The sequence below is a fragment of the Mytilus galloprovincialis genome, chromosome 8 (assembly GCF_965363235.1).
Source record: "Mytilus galloprovincialis chromosome 8, xbMytGall1.hap1.1, whole genome shotgun sequence".
Lineage (NCBI taxonomy): Eukaryota > Metazoa > Mollusca > Bivalvia > Mytilida > Mytilidae > Mytilus > Mytilus galloprovincialis.
In genome coordinates, this window is record NC_134845.1 from 89,734,890 (window position 1) to 89,755,693 (window position 20,804).

General features: G+C 29.2%; 2 protein-coding genes across 6 annotated transcripts in view; one reads left to right on the forward strand and one right to left on the reverse strand.

Annotated features, from left to right (window-relative positions):
* The window catches only part of LOC143042804 (stromal interaction molecule 1-like), a 37,866-nt gene continuing 17,062 nt past the window's right edge, over positions 1–20,804 (reverse strand). For 2 of the 5 annotated variants that reach the window (XM_076215263.1, XM_076215264.1), the window contains exons 8-16: positions 20,602–20,688; positions 19,085–19,249; positions 17,000–17,100; positions 14,514–14,644; positions 13,359–13,451; positions 11,211–11,264; positions 8,654–8,743; positions 6,828–7,053; positions 1–6,474 (exon numbers count right to left, since the gene is read on the reverse strand). In XM_076215263.1, coding sequence (XP_076071378.1) covers positions 6,150–6,474; positions 6,828–7,053; positions 8,654–8,743; positions 11,211–11,264; positions 13,359–13,451; positions 14,514–14,644; positions 17,000–17,100; positions 19,085–19,249; positions 20,602–20,688 — 1,272 coding nt within the window. In that variant the 3' untranslated portion in view covers positions 1–6,149. The remainder of the gene's footprint in view (positions 6,475–6,827; positions 7,054–8,653; positions 8,744–11,210; positions 11,265–13,358; positions 13,452–14,513; positions 14,645–16,999; positions 17,101–19,084; positions 19,250–20,601; positions 20,689–20,804) is intronic. The other 3 variants (XM_076215265.1, XM_076215266.1, XM_076215268.1) reach the window with 3 other exon arrangements.
* Positions 13,517–20,804, forward strand: part of LOC143042808 (uncharacterized) — a 98,107-nt gene continuing 90,819 nt past the window's right edge. The window contains exon 1 of the mRNA XM_076215273.1: positions 13,517–13,522. The gene's annotated coding sequence lies outside the window, so the exon portion shown is untranslated. The remainder of the gene's footprint in view (positions 13,523–20,804) is intronic.

Genomic DNA, 20,804 nt, shown 5'->3' on the forward strand with positions numbered 1-20,804 from the left:
TTTATGGAATGATAATTTATTTCAAATATACATGATATATAATAAAAATAACAATTTATTTTATCACATATCAGATATTAACAATAACATCAGATTCTGAAATTTAAATATTGGACAACATGTATTTTTTCTGCATCTGCACTTTGACTCATTTGGTAAAACAAATATGTTAATACACACTTTATATATATATGTACCTTTTCTTTTTATGAATATAGTGTAATTATCTTTCAACAGTATAGTGAAAAATATGATTGGAAACTGTAATTTTTTCTGAAAATTCCATTAAAAATGTCCATAAAACTAATTTCAGTCATAGTTTACTGAATAAATATAGACAATTTTGCAACTTTATATTTCCAATCAATTTCTATTTTCTTAACATCAGAAATAAAACGTTTTACAGTATCCATATTTATGCTAATGCTAAACATCGTCAAACTTAATTCGAAAAACAAACAGTGTAATAAAAAAAGAAAATTACAGTTTAAAAAAGTCATGTAGATAATCTGCATTATTTTCTCAGTTTTTTTTAATTAACTTATTAAACATAATTAGTTATTAATAATTTGATAATAATTTCAATGTTTAATGTTTTGTCTTAATCCTTGAAGAGATATCAAAAACAAAGGATGTGTTACCTCAACTAACATAACTTTTAGTTCTTCAGTTTCTGAGTAAGTTTTCACAGTTCATTCCCAAAACAGTCACAATAAACTTACAATAGATTACACAAAAATTCCCTTTTTTGGGGGGAATAAAGTTCTTATAGTCACTAAAAGAGAGTCAAGAGATACCTAAATGACATTAAAACGTATTGGTAAAATACATTCTAACAGTGCTATAATTTATCAAACCATGTTATGTTGGTTAACTTGAAATTTAACTCCATCGATCGTATGTCCATTACTGAGGAAAAACTCCTTTATTTATTCTAAAAACAAGGATGGTGAAAGTGGAATGAAAGAAACAAGACAGTCAAAGTTCAATGACATTTCTAAACAGGTATACTACACAGTACAGCATTGTTCAACAACAAAAATCTAAATTATCAAAATGACAATGTCAAAAGGTCAAATTTCAAATTAAATCACAAGATAAATTTTACACAAACTGAGAATGTATAAATAAAAAGGGGTGACAAAATGGTATCATTGACTTTTAAAAGAGGAATGAAAGATACCAGAGGGACAGTCAAACTCATAAATCGAAAATAAAACGACAACGCCATGGCATTAAACCTAATGTTCCTGGCTTAGGATTGACTAAAATAAAGTGGAGGAAGTGCAGATTGGTGCAATTGTGTACTGAAATTGAGAATATTTACCTGTGTTCTAAACAAAAATAAGACACGACATTTGTTTACATCATTTAACAAAATGCTGACAAAAAACATTAATTATGCATTTTCAATTAAGTTAATTATTAAATCACATTGCACAGTAGAAAATTTAACTCAAGTATATATCTATACAAAATAATTGGTAGAAAAATAGGATGAATGTATAAACAAAATGTACGGAATGGTTAGTTTTGGTTATTATCAATAAATTATTCCCGATACCACAAACAAATAGCTATATATTCATATCTAGGGACTAAACATGATGATTTTTTCAGCTGGAACACACTTGACAATTACAATCCAAATAATGAATGAATTCAACACAAACTTCAAGTTATGATCTATAAGCTATAGACGGCAGTCCACACATATTTGAATATTTAAATGGACAGTTATGCAAAGTCTATCTAGCATGTTTTTACAGATGCATGTCATTTTGTTGCACAATTTAATAAAAATAAATTGGAATGATATTTTAAAGAAAACAATTGCAGTTTTTGAGAAGATAGGAAACATCAAAATGGAAGACTAAATATATTGCAAGAAAAAATATAAGGTAAAGGAAAATAATTTGAAAGAGATCAAGATTCTAAATTAAATCTAATGTGTTGGCAGATTTGATTGCAATTTTAATAAAATAAAAAAATTATGATTAGTGAAAAAGTAGAATAAAAAAATAATGACTCACTTTTGTAAAACAATTATTATGAGAATGAAACTTACATGAAAAATTTAAAAAAGGGGAAAAAGGTGGAAAGAAAAGTATCACAGAAAAAATGTCATTTTGAATAAATATCACCTATATGTAAAATATTAAATTTCATATTTGATTAAAAAGAGTAACTTTCCATGTATTTACATATTCAAATCAAATTTACAAAACAACAATTGTTATTTATCTGTGTAGAAAAAATAGAACATCATAACTTGAAAAAAATAATTTAACCTGTAAGAAATTAGTTAGAGTAAACTCTGAATATGTTATATAAATTCAGATATTGTTAAAAACGTAAAAAAAAGTAGCTTACTGTAAAACACATAGAGAAAAACTTTGTATTTTTCAGTCATTCTCCGTTTAGATTTTTCCAAAAATGTTTATACTAATTTTTTTCCACTTATTTTGAAAATTAACAAAATTCAAAGGCAACATTTTTTTCTTTTTTTTTCCCAGATGTATTCTTATTTCAAACAATTCTAGATATGTTATATTAAAATAACTAGAATAAAAATAGACTTACAATCAAATATCATCTATCCTATATACCTAAATTGCATGGAGTCTTGAGTTGTGAATACATAAAATATAAGTTAAAGACAAACCATCTGCCCTCATTATTAACATCCCTAAATGAGAAAAAAATCATGATAAAATAAAAGACAAAATTTAACAATGTACTCATTTCAGGGCTTGAATCCAAAACAACACTTTGAGTCACATTCTTTTGCATATAACATTTCAATTTCATTTCTAATTTTCAATTTTTCATTCACATATTTCGTTGTCTTTCAACTTCTCTTTACATAAATAAAACTGTACAGAATGTTCATACCCAATCACAGGAATATAGTTGCACTAAACAAACAATTTACACTGAAGATAACATTTTAAAAAGAGGTTTCTAAGAGAAAAAGTATGCTTTAAACAAAAATGAACACAAAATTATAATTCTATTTATAAACCAAAGGAGTATTTCCCCAAATTTATGATATTGACCAAGACAAATTATAGTATGCCATATTGCCTCAAGTTAATCTTTATGGTGATTGATAAAATGAACAACAGATAAACATATATATATCTATTTATCAGGAAAAATAAAATGTGCACAAAATACTCTGGTAAAATGTTCAGCCTTTTAAAAAAATTAATTCTTTTATTTCTCCAAAACTTTAGTTCAGTTTAAGAATAGTATGTACAAAAAGTTGCTGAAAGTTATTTTAATAAAGAATTATTTACACATCCTAAAGTTATTTATAGCCAACCATGCAAAAAAAACCTCCTATTTAGATGCATTGACTCTTGTATAAAAGTATAATATCTTGGAAGAAATTTAATTTTCTGGTAATTCTTTGATTAAGACAAAATCCCCAAAATATCCCCTGGTGTAAATTTAATGACATCAGAACCTGCAAAAGTAGAAAATGATGAATAAAAGTTGTGGAAATGTTTTGCCCTATATGTTTTGAGAAATATTAACAATAAATCCGGAAAGAGAAATCAATTGACAGAACATTTCAATACATTTTATATGCCAGCATTTACTTCGACATTGTTATGCATATTATTAAGTATCGATGATTGAATTGAACTAAAGAAGCACAACTTGTTAATACATGTTCAAGCTCTAACAACTCAAATTTCAAAGTGGTATGTGCATGAAAATAAAAATCTGTGTGTAACTGTTCAATTATAAAACATGCACATGAACATAACTATATTCTAACCATTTCTTGTATAATTCTAAGAATTTTGCCTTTAACAATGAGTATATTGTATTACCCATGCATTTAAAAAAACATATTTCTTCAAAGACTACGAAATTAATGCTTTTTTATCTTATTAAAATCTACACAAAAAAATTATCTATGAAATGAAACTTATCTCATGTTTCCTCTTAACTTTCTTTTTTACTGTTGATAACTGCTGCTGTTTTTGAAATGCAAACATATAATATCTCAATAATAAAACATCTAATGAATTCTACAAATAGTTCTACATATCTAAAGTGTGATGAGATTTCCTTGAAAACAGACAAGCACTATAAAATGAGCATCCTATATCAATATTCCTGAAGCAACTATAAATATATTACAATTGAAAACTTGCATGTGTTAAACAATTTTCTTGCAAAAGGGCAATTTAAATTTAAAATCGGCCTTTGATAACACAAGTTTACCTATATTTCAACTGAGCAATTCATATTTCAACACCAAAACTTTTAACCATAATATAGATTCTTCATCAAATCTAAAAATAATTTGACCATCTTTCAAGAAACAAAATACAACCAATTTGTTGTCTTGGTTATAGGAACAATTTTTGGTTACAATAAAATGTCTCTGTATTCCATATTTGTTTTGTAACAATTCTTTTGCAAACCATCTTTTCATTATTTGTTTTAAAATGGATGTGAAAACTTATCAATTCATTCCTGTTATTTTTCAATTTGAAAAAAATAAAATGAAAAAGATATAATTTGGATAAAAAAACAGAAAATCTCATGAAAAAATTTCAAATCTTGTTTACCAATATAACCAGTATTTCAAGATGTATCAACTCAGTATTTTGAAATGAAAAGGAAAAAAGATTTAAAACTATAAAAATCTATTATTCAGAGTAGAGATCATAAAATAACACAAGTTCTTCCATCTCACCAACAAAAGAGGTAGAGGTTCAGGAATTCATATTTGGAAATAAGGTTTTTTGGTCATAAAAAAATCCAAACAAAAATCAAAGTATAAATAACACAAGAACACTGAATGAGACCAACAGTTTTATTCTTTTTTTTTTCAGGAAAAAATCCACAATACCATCACGTTTTTCAACAACAAACTTGAATTTTTTGCCTAGTAAGCATATTATAATTTTTTTCGCCTATGAAGCAAATACCTGTTTATGTCTTTACTGTAATTTATAAAGCTATATTGAACTGCACAGAAATACATTTGGTTGCACCAAATATGAGCCCTATCTTAAAAAAAATCCATCAACTAATATATATAATGTTATTTCTACTTCCTAATGAAATCTAATAAATTAAATATTAAGATATATATTCAAACCTAGTAATTTACACAATTTATTTATAATAATCTCTTAAGACTAGCAATACAATCCAAACCATCATCTTCAAAACAAAAGCAAAGCTCTAAATGCTGAAGGATATTCCTTCTTAAAAAATATAGCATAATGTATCGAAATATATAGTATGATGGCAAGAGACATCTTTTTGTATATTTAAATTGAACCTTTTCAGTTTTTAAAATTCTATTTTCAAGATTTATGAAAAAAGAAAAATACATTTATAAACATTTATGTTAGTTTTCATCATATTTTCATAATAATATGTATTGTAATGCCCAATCTTTTTATCCTTTTACTGAAAAAAAAAACCTAAAACCAGTTATATATTTTTCTAAAATTCTACATATACTACAGAGAAATACTAGCTTCAGACAATTATGCTTTTCATTATTTTTTCATAAATATTGAGATTTGTTTTCAACCTCTCAAAATAATTTTAGAGAGTATGATTGGTTTTTTTTTTTTAAAGAAATCATTTTCGAGAAGTCAAAGTATAAGAAAATTAATTAGCAGCTTGACTAAAAATGCAAATAAACATTGTTTTCTTCAATATACATGCTTCATTTATATAGTCTCAAAATAAAAAATCTAAATCTTCTAGTCGGATTTCTTTTGTCTTAAAAGAAACCAACTAACATCATTATTTCAATGTATCATTTCACCCTAATGCTGCCTCCATATTGTTTTAAAAATGCATTGTGGGTAAACCATTACTCATTTGTATATAACAAATCAAAGCACAGCATTTTGGATAAACATTACATAATTTCAAGCAACTGGTTCAATACATTACAAATAGTAAATATTTATCAGAAGATTAAAAATAATTTTCATGGTCTTAAACACAATACAATTACCCATGATCCTTCATTTTCTGTAGCATAGCAACATATATTTAGGCAAGCCTAAAGGCAGGTTTACAACAGAATACATTACATAACCTCACAAAACAAAACAACCTTTTTGTAGAAAAAATTAAAAAAAACAACAATCATTGATTCAAGATTTATGTTTCTTATGAAATAATTTATTAAACACATTCTTCTTTTTTTCTTTAGGTTTTGTCTTTTCTTCAACGCTATGATTTGTAAGCAAATGAGCTGAATTATTCAGTTTTTCTAAGTTTGCATCTGATTGGCTACGTTTTCCAAAAGGCACGTTCTGTCTTAAAATATCTTGGTTCTTTATATAACCCAGTCCTCCAATAGTATCACTGTAATGCTTGCTGTTCCCTAATAAACTCATTGATTGGGAAACCTTCATAGGCTGGTAACTAGGTGGTGTATGTTGCTGTTGTATCAGACTTTCTGGGGAAGGTGAATTGCTACAAATACAAAAAAACAGTTATAATGATAATAATAAAAAAACATTTATCAAAGAGTACCATATAAGTTAATACTAGTAAAATCTTAATCTGGCTGTAAAAATGGCAAGAAAAATTCATGGGATATCAAGACTAAACATGTGCAAAGTTTTGAGTTCAGCTTTAGATTATGTTGTCTTGCTTTCTCTTACTTACTAGTGATAATAACTGACTGTTTTCATACAAAACTGTTGACTTGCTCAACAGTAACCTGGTCACCCATTCAATACTGATATTCAAGCTTGTGACCTTAGGGGTAGGTACCTTACTGAAGTCTAATTCATTCTTTTAAAATAAAATTAAACATAACATACTTGTCTAAATGAAAGACTGGTTTGTCTGGTAGACTTGTATCTGGTGGTGTCTCCGTACTATTGCTAGACAGGTCATCACTTTGATGTGATTCATCAGAATGTCTCTTTTTTGGTGTCCTTGACCTAGGTAATGAGCTACTGCTACCCAACTGTCCCATTGAATTTTTCAGATTGTTTGGTAAGTTGTGTGGTCTCAATGGTGTACTGGTTCCTGGTACAGGGTACCCTGAAAATGAAAATAAATAATGTAAAAATAACAACATTTTGAAAGTCTAGATTTCAAATTGAATTCCTTTAAGTTAAAAAAAACATGAAGATGACAATTTCCAATGAGAAAACTCTCTACAACAAATCATTTTATAACATAGAAGTAAGGTATATTACACAGTACAAACAAAATCCTTGGTTATGACAAAATGATGTGTTTTTTTTATTTATTTCTGCAGTGTTTTTTCTTCAACTTTCTTTTCGTCAACTTCTTATCTACAACTAGTTATTACATTTAATAAGTGAATCAACTTTATTTCAACAAATGATTCTTGAATTGGTTGTGATAAGTAATCCTGGTATAAAATTAATTTTCAATATAAAAAAATAATTGTAGGAAATTAAAATGAAAATAAATATTGGCATGCATTTTTTTACACAGAGAAAGGCATTCAAGGAGAAGAAATAAATTCTTATTTCAAGCTGGGTGCACTCTTTAAATGTAGCAAAGAACTCAAAGTTGAGAAATAGTTTTGTCTGTTTTTATTCGACATATGATTTGTGTATGCCACCTTCATGGTAACCTCTGTTATTATGACCATGATGGCCCTTTCAGTTAAAAAAAAGAGATTCACAGATACCTCAACTTACAAAATCCAAAAAAATATTCAAATAAACATTTAGCAACTACAAAACATGTGTGTATTATTCTTTGCTGTGTATAAATAATTTTTTGAAACAAACCAGAAGAGATTGCTGTGAAAAATTACCAGAAACAATTTTCCACTGTATCAAATGATTTGAATGCTATAATTTCCAGTATGAATAGTTAGAAGGAAAAATCCAATTAACATGGATAAAGATTTTTCAAAAGTAAAAGAGCTACCTTCACTATTATTTAAACAATTGCTATAAAAATGTGTCCAAGTAACAACCAATTTATTTGATTATAACAGTAAATGGGAAAAAGACTGTTATTATTTATCACAGTCACTAACAGTTTAATGTTAATCATGAAACATCAATTTTGAAAAATAAGTGAGCCTGTTTTGTATTATGATCAGGTTTTTTTGTCTTTAACCTGATGTTTGTAAAGTTTTTACCTTTGTGCTATCAGTCTTTCTTCAGCCTCTTGTTTTAATGCTCTTTTTTAAATGATTTCACTTTTTTCGGGTTTTGATGGGTATGGAAACAATTATTTCTCTATTTCCTAGTTTAGGGAATACCCATTTTTCATTTTAATTATCACAACAATAGTTTTGAAATCTGATCTATTTTAACTGCCAAATTACATAGAGCAAATGCTTAAGCTATTATCAAGTAACAGCTATTAAAGCTAAAACTGGTAGGGAACAAGAAACAATTAAGTTATTCTAAAAGACAATAAATATCTTGCAGCATATGCTAAATATGCAAAAAAATATGCAAGCTAATATAACGAAATAATCAGGCAAAAAAAATCATTAAAATGCATTATCAAAATCTAAATGAACATAAGATGCTTCAAACAGATTCCAATTCTATACCAAAAAAAATAGAAATGTAAGGAAGGCTAGGATTAAAGCCATCTTTCCCAAAAAATAAAAGCTTATACTGGTATGACAAGAAACCAGTCTTACTTGGCTGTGCCACCATATTAGTTTCTGACCATCTTCGGAACAACTTTTTCTTATTACATGTATTTGTTCTGGCTGGTTGGCATTTTACAGCTGTTTTAATAAGATATCAATATATAAGATATTACAATTATTTTTAAATAAATCAGCTAAATATTAAAACAATCTTAGAAATAAAACTAATTTTTTTTGCATTAAATTATTAAAAATATGTTTGCAGTGATTTCTTTAAAAATATATTTGCAATAATTTGTTAATATTATGTATCAAAATCTCTGATTAATATTTATAAACAAGCCGTTACAATGTAACAGAAAGAACAATTAGCACAGATCATGAGAACAGATTGAAGCTCTTAGAAATTTGTTTTAGCATGTTGTCTTTTACTTATAAGACAATATCATTAATTTTAAAATAAATTATTTCATGTTTACATTTATATTTCTCACTATTCAATAATTTTTTAAACAAACATTTAAGATTTAGAACTAGAGGTAGTCTTTAGTTAAACACTCAATATTGACCTCTATACAATAGCTATATGTCTTTGTTATGTTGTGAGGTTAAATTATTGTTTTACTGATATACCATATCTTGTTTGATTTATATTAAGCCTCTATGCAAAAAAGATATAATAACAATTCAATTGCCATTGATTTTTGTTATATCAGTTGGGAGAATCAAAATCTTTTATGATTGTAAGTAATCAAGTATGCTCTATTTAACAACCTTCCGTTATCCTCGTACCTTGATAACTAACTACTCGGAACTTGACTGTGTTTTTCTACAGCAGTTGGCTAAGAATTCTGACCAATTATTTAGTTTAGCTTGATAAAATAAATTGCAATTTGGTTGGAATTTTGAATAAAATTCTATAGGTGGAGAGCAACAATTAGTCACAGAAATTTGTTATTTGATTATACATGTACAAAGTTTTAGCATTTTGTATACATTTTGTTGATGCCTGATTGCAGTTTTTTAATCTTTCATTAAGGATGCAATGTTTATTAGTAGCGACATTTACTCATATCACTAATTATTATCAGTGGTTATTGTGCTTTCATATAAGAACTGTTATGCATTAATTTTATATATATATCTATATAAATATAATATAATGAGTGCAAAATAAAAAGTTGTAAATATTCTTGAAAAATATAAATAGTGTCAAACATCTTTATTTTCCTAAACCTTCTTCCCACTGTGCACAATTAAAACTGTTGTCACTATTTCTGACAATAACAAAAAATACAATACACTTAATTGCATAATTGATAATTAACACTTTGAGATTTACAAATAAGTTGTCTCATTGACACTCATACCACATCTTCCTATACCTAACCTAAAATGCAAAAACCAATTTAATCCTAGTTTTGAGGTCAAATGATTACTTCCTAGAGGCAGCACTCTAAAAGTAGGAACCTTTGTGTTAGAAGTCCAATGCAATAACCAATAAACCATGGCTCTCTTATTAATATAATAAATTTTCCCAAAGGCCATAACTTGTCAAAAATATTTGATTATCACTAATATTTAAAAGAGACTAAACTCATTACTGATATAACCCTATGATACAAGTTTCATAAATTCTGGCCGGTACACATGAGAATCCTTACATGGCAAATTCCATAAAATCAATATTACGAAGGGGTATAACTTTTAAAGTAATTAATCATCTCTGAATTTTAGAATCTTCTAATTAAGATATTGATGATATATATCTTTTATAAATTTCTTCAAAATCTGACAAGAATTGTACACATGAGTGCACAAACAATGCAATGTTTCATATGAACAATCTTCAAAGGGGCATTACTCTTAACTGATTGGCACTAATTTTCAAACTAATCCAAGACATTGTTGATATAAACTTATTACATAAGTCTGGCAAGAAAAGTACATATGCGAGCTCTAACAACACTGGACAGATGGACAGATAGACAGACTGACAGACGGACACACACACACAGACAAACAAACACACAGACAGGCTGACAGACAGACACCCTGTATGTCTATGTCTCCCACAACATGTTGGATCATGTGAATTGGGAACAAATATTCAAATATTGATAGTATTTATGATAAAAAATTTAATACATGTAATATACACAGTAAAATTGAAAATGTTCACCTAATATTAATTTGATCTTTAATTTGAGACAAAATAATGCAGAAAAAACTTTGCAAGCAGCATTGCTTCTAAAAATCAAATTTGGCAAAATAAAACCAATTTCTACAGTATTTTTTACTATCCGGACTTGTAAAAATATGTCAGCCATTGAATTGATTCCATGTGTGAGTAAGTAATTATTAAAAAAATAAGAGACAATTATAAAAGCATAATAATTGATGCCATAAAAAAGCACAGTACATATATACATACACACTCACATAAAAAATATTCTGGAAAAACCCACAAAGTTGTGTAATAATCTCTCAAGAAACAGAAAAATTTCTTTTAAAAGAGGTGGATTTCAAATGCTACAAACAAGATAGAAAAAAGATGCGCTCTTTTTTGGGAACACCACATGCCTACCAGTGTAAAGTTGCCTACCTGGGTAAGGTGGTGGGCGAACCATGCCATTAGTTACCGTGTGCTGCATAAAAACTGCCAGTAAAATATATAATGTGCAATTTTATCAATTTTAAATGTGAATAAATTTTCATATAATTTTGTAAAAAATATATAAAATATTTACACAAATGCTTTACATCTGAAAAAAAAGAATTAAAACTGTGGAAGTATATAAACATTAATGTTCATGCATGTTTATGTTTAATTAGAAACAAATAGGAAAATCTTGCAACGGCTTAGTACAATTGGACAACCTATTAGATAAGACAATCTTTTAAGCCTGCTTATTAGAGAGACTTTTTATGCCCCACCTACGATAGTAGAGGGGCATTATGTCTTCTGGTCTGTGCGTCCGTCCGTCTGTCCGTCCATCTGTTCGTTCGTCCGTCCGTCCGTCTGTCCCGCTTCAGGTTAAAGTTTTTGGTCAAGGTAGTTTTTGATGAAGTTTAAGTCCAATCGACTTCAAACTTAGTACACATGTCCCCTATGATATGATCTTTCTAATTTTAATGCCAAATTAGAGTTTTTACCCCAATTTCACGGTCCACTGAACATGGAAAATGATAGTGCGAGTGGGGCATTCGTGTACTGAGGACACATTCTTGTTTTAAGTTTATATATAGTCCATCAAAAAAACTCTCTCATATAATATGACTATTTTATCATGTTCCAAATTTAAGATAATGACACTTTAAATGTAACAGTTTCAGGAAAGTTATATGAATAAAAGGATGTGTGATTCATACTTGCATTGTTGCAATATTTTCTTATTTGTTTCCACAACCTCCTTTGATTCTTTTCACAAAAAAATCTTTAAAACTCAGCGGGTTAAAATCAATTGGGAGTCATGGAAATTTCAGTGGGAGTTATGACCAATTTTTTGTTGTAAGATTTTGTTTGTGAAAAGAGTCCCTTGACCATAATCAAAATATTCATAATCATTTAAAGAAAGTTCAAACAGAATGGTATTTTTTATTTTTGACAAATATTTCCTATTAGGTTTTGACTTTTTAGCATTGAAAAGAAAATTTGGTTCTTTTAAATCATGAAGTCAATTGTGGTCTGGGGACAGATGTTATTCTGATTCTTATCCAGTGGTGGATCTAGAAATTTACATAAGTGGGGGCCCACTGGCTGCCTACGAGGGGCCCCGCTCCCGTCACAATTTATTGATTCCCTTTATAATCAACCAATTTTTTTTCTCCAAAAAGGGGGGTCTGCCCCCCTCAATCCACCTCTGTTTTCTCCTTTTTGTTTATATCTGTATCCCTAGACCTTGTACATGCATTCAATGTATACCTGAACCAATATAAGAACAGTTTCCTTCTATATTATAATCTTGGTTCACCATTCATTACTGTAAATTCCGAAATTATTGCACATTTTTAAGTGCATAGTGCAACTTGGTAGTATCTCAATACCAGGAATTCACATTCTGATAATTGGAACAAAGAATTTGTTTTCGAAATTGCAATAACCAAACTTGTATTTTTTGTCAATTCTTGGAGAATCACATTAACAAGTGCACACAACTATTTCTGAACTTACAGTATTCAAAATAATTAGTACTTTCTACCAATGACCCTTATGATGTGGAAAGATCAGAAAAGCAATGGTTTACTGAAAATATTACAGTTACAAATAGATGAAATCTTTCTACTGCTCTTTATTTTTTTTTATATCAAAAGAAAGAAAATTTCGCTTCATCAGTATAAAACTGTCTGCAATCCCTCCAATAAATTTCCTTCTTGAATATATTGGAGGTTTGCAGACAAAATACCAAAACAAGTGCAATAGGATATTTAAAAAAATGATGGGTCATCCACATTTGATATCTAATATATACACTAGTCCTAAACTAACATGTAGTTACTTCTTAGTATACATTAACAATGCTTTTCTTTACCTTAATAAGTATTCTGAACTTAATTATGTTAAATCTCATGATTCTTATTTTGCTTTTCCTCCTATAAAACAATGAAATCTAAAGTTCTAACCCCATAACCTTTCTGGAATTTTCTCCTGTTATATAAACCACACCCATTTTATAAGTTAACTCCACCCCTTTTTCTTATAAACATTCCTTATATTAGTAACCACACCCATTTTATAAGGGAGATAACTCACCAGTTCCAGGATAACCGGGGGGAGTATCTTCATCTAGTTCTCCTTCTTCTACATTCCTAAATCCTAAATCAACTGATATATTCTGTGGAACTCCTACAATACAATTTTCGAAATCTGCGTAATTCAAATACTATAAATTTTGACATGTTGCTTGTTTGTTTAATAAATTAAATAGTCAATATATTCATCAAAAGTTATATTTGGATTTCAAATATTTGGGTTTGATTTAGTGGTTCTTGCTCAAGTTGGGCACTTCAGACACACTCAAGTAATTTTGGTCTATTTGTCTATGATCAGTGAAAATCATTTCAAGATAAATGGTCAATATTCATGGGATACCAATTGTTGGTAGTGAGAAACTCTGTCATACAAACAGATGGAAGGATGAACATAACTTATAATATTGCCTCTCTTATATTGTATGCAAAGCTTTTAAAACTGTAAAAAAAAAATTGAATCATTTAGTGAAAGAATATCATCTATAAAGGGGAAAGTAGAGTTAAAGGATATTGTTAACTTCTTATCTTTCTTCCTCAGAAGTTCCTGTATGAAGTCAGTCTCATAATAATAAAGAAACAAGTGGACAAGAAGAGGGGCACAATTTGTTCCCATTGGAATGCCGACAATCTGTTGAAAAACATGTCCTCCAAACGTAACAAATATGTTGTCAATAAAAAAATCTAGCATCTTGATGTCAGTTTCAGAGAATTATTTGTTTGAATCAGAGTGATCCTTTACAAAGTAGGATTTATCCCTCCCTATGACATTGGACATTCTTTTTTATGAAACAAAGCAATACCAACTCTTTCAAATTGTCTTTTAGTTTGGAATGTGGAATACATGTGTAAAGTGTAAAAAAGTCAAAAGTTTTAATACTATTCCATGATGAAAGACAGTTAGATTGTATGTACTCTAAAAGATCTTTGGAATTTTTATGGGAGACAATGTTTCACATTATTTACATTAACCAAAGGGAGACAATCTTTCACAATATTTAAAAGTATCCAAAGGGAGACAATCTTTCAGAATAATAACATTATCCAAAGGGAGACAATCAGATTAAATAATACTATCCAAAGGGAGACAATCTCTTAAAATGACTCCACAGTATATGTTGCCAACATGTACTATTTGGTAATCATATCTATGTATTACCTATCTGTAACATCTGTACAAGTTTCTCTTTGCCAGGATTAGTACACACAGGAAAGCCACATATCTGTTCTATATTGTGCCATCTTTGTAATCTCTCATCCAAACAATGCTTTACTTCTTCTAATGCTGATCTAGAAATCACAAAAATATGTCATGTTAATATAAAACTAGATGTGTCAAAGCGACACGAATGGCCCCGTCTCAAAAAGCTGAAAAATCTCCAATTTCAATAACTTATGTGGACACAAACATGATGGTAGTCTCACATACAAAAATCAGCTCAAAATCTGGAGGTGAATAGAAAAATGTCCACATAACTGTGATTTTCAACAATTTTCAAAGTTGTAAACCCTTAATTTTGGCAAAAATTAGCAGAGCAGAACGAAACTTTAACTTGATCTGTAACTCATCATTGTAAGCTCACATACCAAAAATCAGCTCAATATCTGAAAGCGTTTAGAAAAAAAGTTTGTATAACTGGGATTTTTAACAATTTATCCAAGTCCAAAGCCCGTAATTTCAGCAAAAATTAGCGGAGCGGAACGAAACTTAAACTTGATCTGTAAGGGACGACATCAAAAGATCAATGTAAGATAAAAAACTTAATTCAATAGGTTTGGGGGTGGGGGGTTGAACGACTGCAAGATTTGGTTATCCGACATTGATTTTTACATATATTCATATGGGTCAATCAATATTTCCAAAATTAAGTTAAGAGGGGGGTGGGGGTTCAGTGCAAAAACTATGTGAATTAAGTTTTTTATCCTTCATTGAACTTTTGATGTCGTCCCTAACTCATCATGGTAAACTCGCATACCAAAACTTAGCCCAATATCTGAAGGCGTTTAGAAACATAAAATCTAGACCAACAGCTAAGAACTTAAAAGTGTCAACAAAAATAATCTAAAAATGTTGTTTTGGGGCATTTTGTAAGTTGAAACATAGGTTATATGACATTGAAGATTAAAAGTTGTAGAGTGCTTTTTGATCAATTTTTAAAGTATTTTTCAACACAGGCATTGAAAATGTACTTTTTCAACATAAACAAATTAAAAAACTTATATTATTGAAATGTGGATTCTTTTTGATTGCCAAAATATATATTCACTTCTAATAAAAATTCAAATGACTAAAATAGACACAATGATTGATGTGGAATAAACTAATAATCAATGGTTTGTTATAAATAAAAGTTTTAAAATTTTACTAACGGTTTCAAGCCAATTACTGATTTACACAAAATAAGTGAACTAATCTAAATGTTGATTAATTACAGATGTCAGATTATTTGAAATTTATCGAGTAAATTATAGACCTTACTTGAATACCTTTTATATATTCATATTTATATTCATATTTCATTTTTTTTTTAAAAGATCTTGTTAATCCATTAATCATTTATCTTTCAGACATAATTTACAGAATCACTTTATGTAATGTAGATCAAAAGTAATAGGCAATAACTAAATCTATCATCCTTAAATATATCAAACATCTAATATATACATTTGTGTATTCAAGTATGAGGTCAAATATTTGTATATTCAGATGTGTATTGGAGGGTCTGTATAATTATGTAAGACTGAGGTTGATAAGTTATGTGGTCAATTTGATTGACAGTTTAGGAGGTGGGGTATTGTAATTAAAGGTCTACCTTGTCTCTGATTGTTTGGTGATAATGACAGTTGTCAATCATACTAGTATGATATCAATACCCAATTACCTAATCAAATGTTTAAAAAAAAAGCCTGCACATCAACACATCCTAATGACATACATTCTTAAATAAACTGCTAAAAAAATATATATTTTTTTTCAGTTTATGTGTGTATTGTGTACATACATGAGAACTATAGGGAACTATGTTTCAGTGGAAATACATTTAGTAACAGTAGCTAACCTGTCATGTTGTTAGGGAGGCTGGTGCCTAAGTAAAGATTTAGAACAAGTTCTAATCTTTCCAAAAAAACTCTGTATAATGGTTTGTTGCGGAATGACAGAATGAGGGAATTACGGAATTTAGGACAAGGGTAAAACTATATGGCACCAACAACTTTGTTGCGGGGCCATAAAAACCAGAATTAATCAATAAACTAAACAGAAATGTATGTCAAAATATGTTGATTCACACATTTATTTATTCTCTTTGTAGTATTTTTTTGATGTTTCCTTTTGATATATTAAGCATATGCATAGTCATGCAAACTTAAGTCCACATAAAAAATAACAATAGTAAAAAAGACATAAAATTCTCATAAATTTTACTAAGCCAATATCAATCTGGAATTAATCTGTAGATAATAATTTGAGGCCCTTTATAGCTTGCTGTTCAATGTGAGACAAGGCTCCTTGTTGAAGACTTTTAATGGTTGACTTTAATAAAGTGACTTGGATGATCAGTTGTCTCTTTGGCAGTCATACCACATCTTCTTATATCTATATAAGAATTCGATTTGTAACAGCTAAATAATGAAACATGTTAATACCTGGCTTCTTCTATTTGGTGATCCATTTCATCCATACTGCTACTAGTAGCTACCCGTAAAGACCCCCAAATTCCTACTCGCTTCCTACTCATTCTTTCACACTGAAAAAAAACCAATACAATTAAAGCTTAGATGATTTTAATAGTAGGAACCAATACATCTGTATGTGATCAAAGAATAATGGCAGTCTATAGATTGATACTTAAGGTGGTACCTAACACTACAGGGAGATAACTCTGTAAAATCAGCTAAACCTTTTAATTACGTTGTGTTGTTAAGGGAATATTAAGCTTCTCAATGATCAAAATTAGAGTTAGTCTAACTGCTATATAACCAGTGTAATTTTTCTGATAAATTGGTTGGTTCAAATTTTTTGAAATTTTTATATTTTTGTCAAAGGGTCAAAGTAAATACTTTGTCAAAATTTTATGAAAATTAAACGAGCCAAATTAGTTTTAATGAAAGTGTTGGGTACCACCTTTAATCAAATGTAAATTCAGAAATTAAAAGATACAGTCAATTCAGAAATTATTGCAAGGTTCTTAATGATGGAAATAATGAGACTACTATTAGTATCGCATAATTATAGAACTAGTATCTGATACTTTTTATAACTTTTCCTAAAATCACAATAATTAAACTTACATTTCAGTTTGACGCAATGATTTTTAAAATTTACATTAGTGTAAATGGAGGAAAATTTTCAGAACTTGTCATTCCCAATTGTCTGTAGAATCTTCCAGTGTTTCACATAATCCAAAGGGAGGCAATCCTTCATTATGTTCAAATTATCTAGTGGGAGACAATCTTTTAAAGTTTACTTTATCCAAAGGGATATAATCTGTCACAATGTTTACATTATCCAAAGGGAGACAATCTTTCAGAAAATTTACAAAGGGAGACAAAGACTTCTTCTACCAATAAAAATTAATAGCTATAGGTGATTTAAATGCAATCGGTTATTTGCATAGACCACTATCCAGAAAAATATATGCAAAACGAAATCCGAAAAGAAGATGATGACTGGTGATTCATTTCTAGATTACTGAATTCAAATAGATAATTCATGTCAAGTATAAAAGTATTGTGTTTCTATCATTTTAAAAAAGAATATAAACAAAACAAAAATTTTATAGACTTGTATTTTGTGACCTATGTGCAAAATATAACACCTCTTGACATTGCATCATTGATAATCTTTTAAAATTTATTCGAAAAAAAATTTGAATGCATGCAAGATTATTCAAGAATATTGAAATGATCTGTGAAACTTGTTACAAAAGTCTTCTTACCTTTAAATTGGCCTTTTCAGTGAAAAATAATCAAATTTAAACTTGATGTATTGAAATGCCATTTTTTAATCAAAATGATGTTTTTTCAAGCTATGCAAATATTATAATTTTTGTTTACAATTAATGAACAGAAAACATAATAGAAAAAAAAAAATGTAAAAATTGCTGATAGAAAATGCTATTTCCCTGATAAACCAGACTATTATGTTGTATCAGAAAAGTTTACCTATCCTAGCTTTCTTAAACTGAACACAAATAGGTATACCTACTGTATCAGCAAATATCAAACTTCTAGCCCAGTTCTATTTAATAGATTGATTGATTGATTGTTGGTTGCTTAATGTCCAGTGGCAAATATTTCATGCATATTCAGGACGAGAACAAGTTCACAATAAATACAATAGGTAGGTCTGTCACAAGAGAGGCCATCTGGGATGATGGTCAGAGAAATTTGGACTGCCACTGGAAAATGAGGGTATATTGGATAGGGCCAGAAATTTTGCCTTGGAACAGGCCACCTACGGACCACTCAAAGAGTTGTTGCAAGGGTTCTTAATGAGCAAAGACTGTGGCACTCTCTTTGCACGAGGCATCGGATTTAACGTCCCCATTCTGACTGGACGTGACTGCAAACTTGATACATCCTGCACAGACAAACGGACGGTCCACTTCGGCAAGCGTTTTACTGCAGGTAGGGAGAAGACCAAGTTACCATATTTCTATTCCTCAGTCACCCTAGGGGCCTATTAAACAGAAAACCAGGTTAAGTTACTGTATCAGCAAAACATCATACCTCTTCCCTAGCTCTCTTAAACTGTATATCAGCTGCTAGTTTCTTCCTGTTGAAATAATCTAGTTCTATTTCATAGGTGAGTTGTAACCAATTTCGTAGGGCTGCCGGTGTTACCCATTGAGATCGCTCCAACTCCTTCTCAGCCCTCTTTAATGCTCCCCTGACCTGTCAATAAATTCACACAATTGTACACGTTATATATTTTCATGCACATTATATATTTTCTTGCACAATGGAATTGGACAATTTTCTCAAAGGTTTCAAGTGTTCTTTGCTTTGTCTTTATTAATATCACTTTTACTGTGTGATCTGTTTTACGTGATATACATTTGACGTGGCTCTGTACTTATGCATTCAATCATTATATGTTGTTAGTATTATTTTTCATTGTTACTTGTGTGCTTTGTTTGTGTGACTTTTTATGTTTTTTTGATATATATAACTTGTCTCTGGTACTTTAAACATTGCGTAATTGTTTTATAATAATTTTTGTATACTTTGAACGACTAAATTATTTTATATCTCTACCTGTGTGACATTTACATTCTAGACTCAAACTCAGGATTCTACGCCAGTGTTTATGTTAAAATTACGATTTGGTGCCAGTGTTTAAAATTTCTTGCTCCTTAATAGGTTGATTTAGCATATATAAATAACATTCAAAAATAAGTAAGCAATGAACAATGTTGTTAAATGCTTTTTTGTGCCTCTTTGTTAGATGTGTTAGTTTTTGTTGTGATTAAGATTGTGATATGGTGTTAACTGCTGTACCCCTATTTTGACATTTTTATCTATTATGTCTGTTTGTTTTATTCATGCATCTTTTCAATATCTATTATGTCTGTTTGTTTTGTTCATGCATCTTTTCAATATAATGGAATTTGATGTGACTGTCATACAAGTGAGAGGTTTAGTGATATATAACCAGGTTCAATCCAACATTTTCTATAAAAGAAAATACCTGTACCAAGTCAGGAATATGACAGTTCTTATCCATTTGTTTGGTGTATTTTTGCTTTTGATTCTTCCATTTGATTAGGAACTTCCATTTTGAATGTCTCTTGTAGTACAGTATTTTTGTGATTATCTTTTTTTATATAGCTTTTAATCATCAACACTTAGAAAACAGAAAATTATCAAATAAATGTGTCACTCTAATTATAATTGTCAGATATGACATTAACAATGTGGCTTAGTGTAATCAAACTGTATGTATATAATCATGATCATCCATTTCTAAACAAAGAGAAATAACTCAATCACATTATAAATAGCACTTTTGAATATCAAAAAGGGTGATAACTCAACAAAGAAAGCTTAAATGGTGAAAATTGAACTTGAATTTCATATAGTAGCAGGTCGCAACATTACTAAATTTGAAAAAAATTCATCAAAGGGTTTTCATGTAATTGTGGAGACACTATCTGGCAGCTACCCGCCCACCCTTCCCCTTAAAAGTCTGAGTGAGAGAACTTGTAATTGGAATTCCCCTACCCCTACAACAATTCAGGGTATACCTGAACAAGTTCCTCTTCAGCTAGTTTAAGTCGAGAAATTTCTTCAATACTGCCCTCTCTAGCTACTTTGAGTCTTTCAGCTTCTTTCTGCAACAAAAAAAATCACAAATAATTAAATTTACAAAATTAAGAGCATTTAAATGATTAGATTTTCAAAACTAAATAAAATACTGATAACAATTTACAATAAAGTGTAGCTGGAT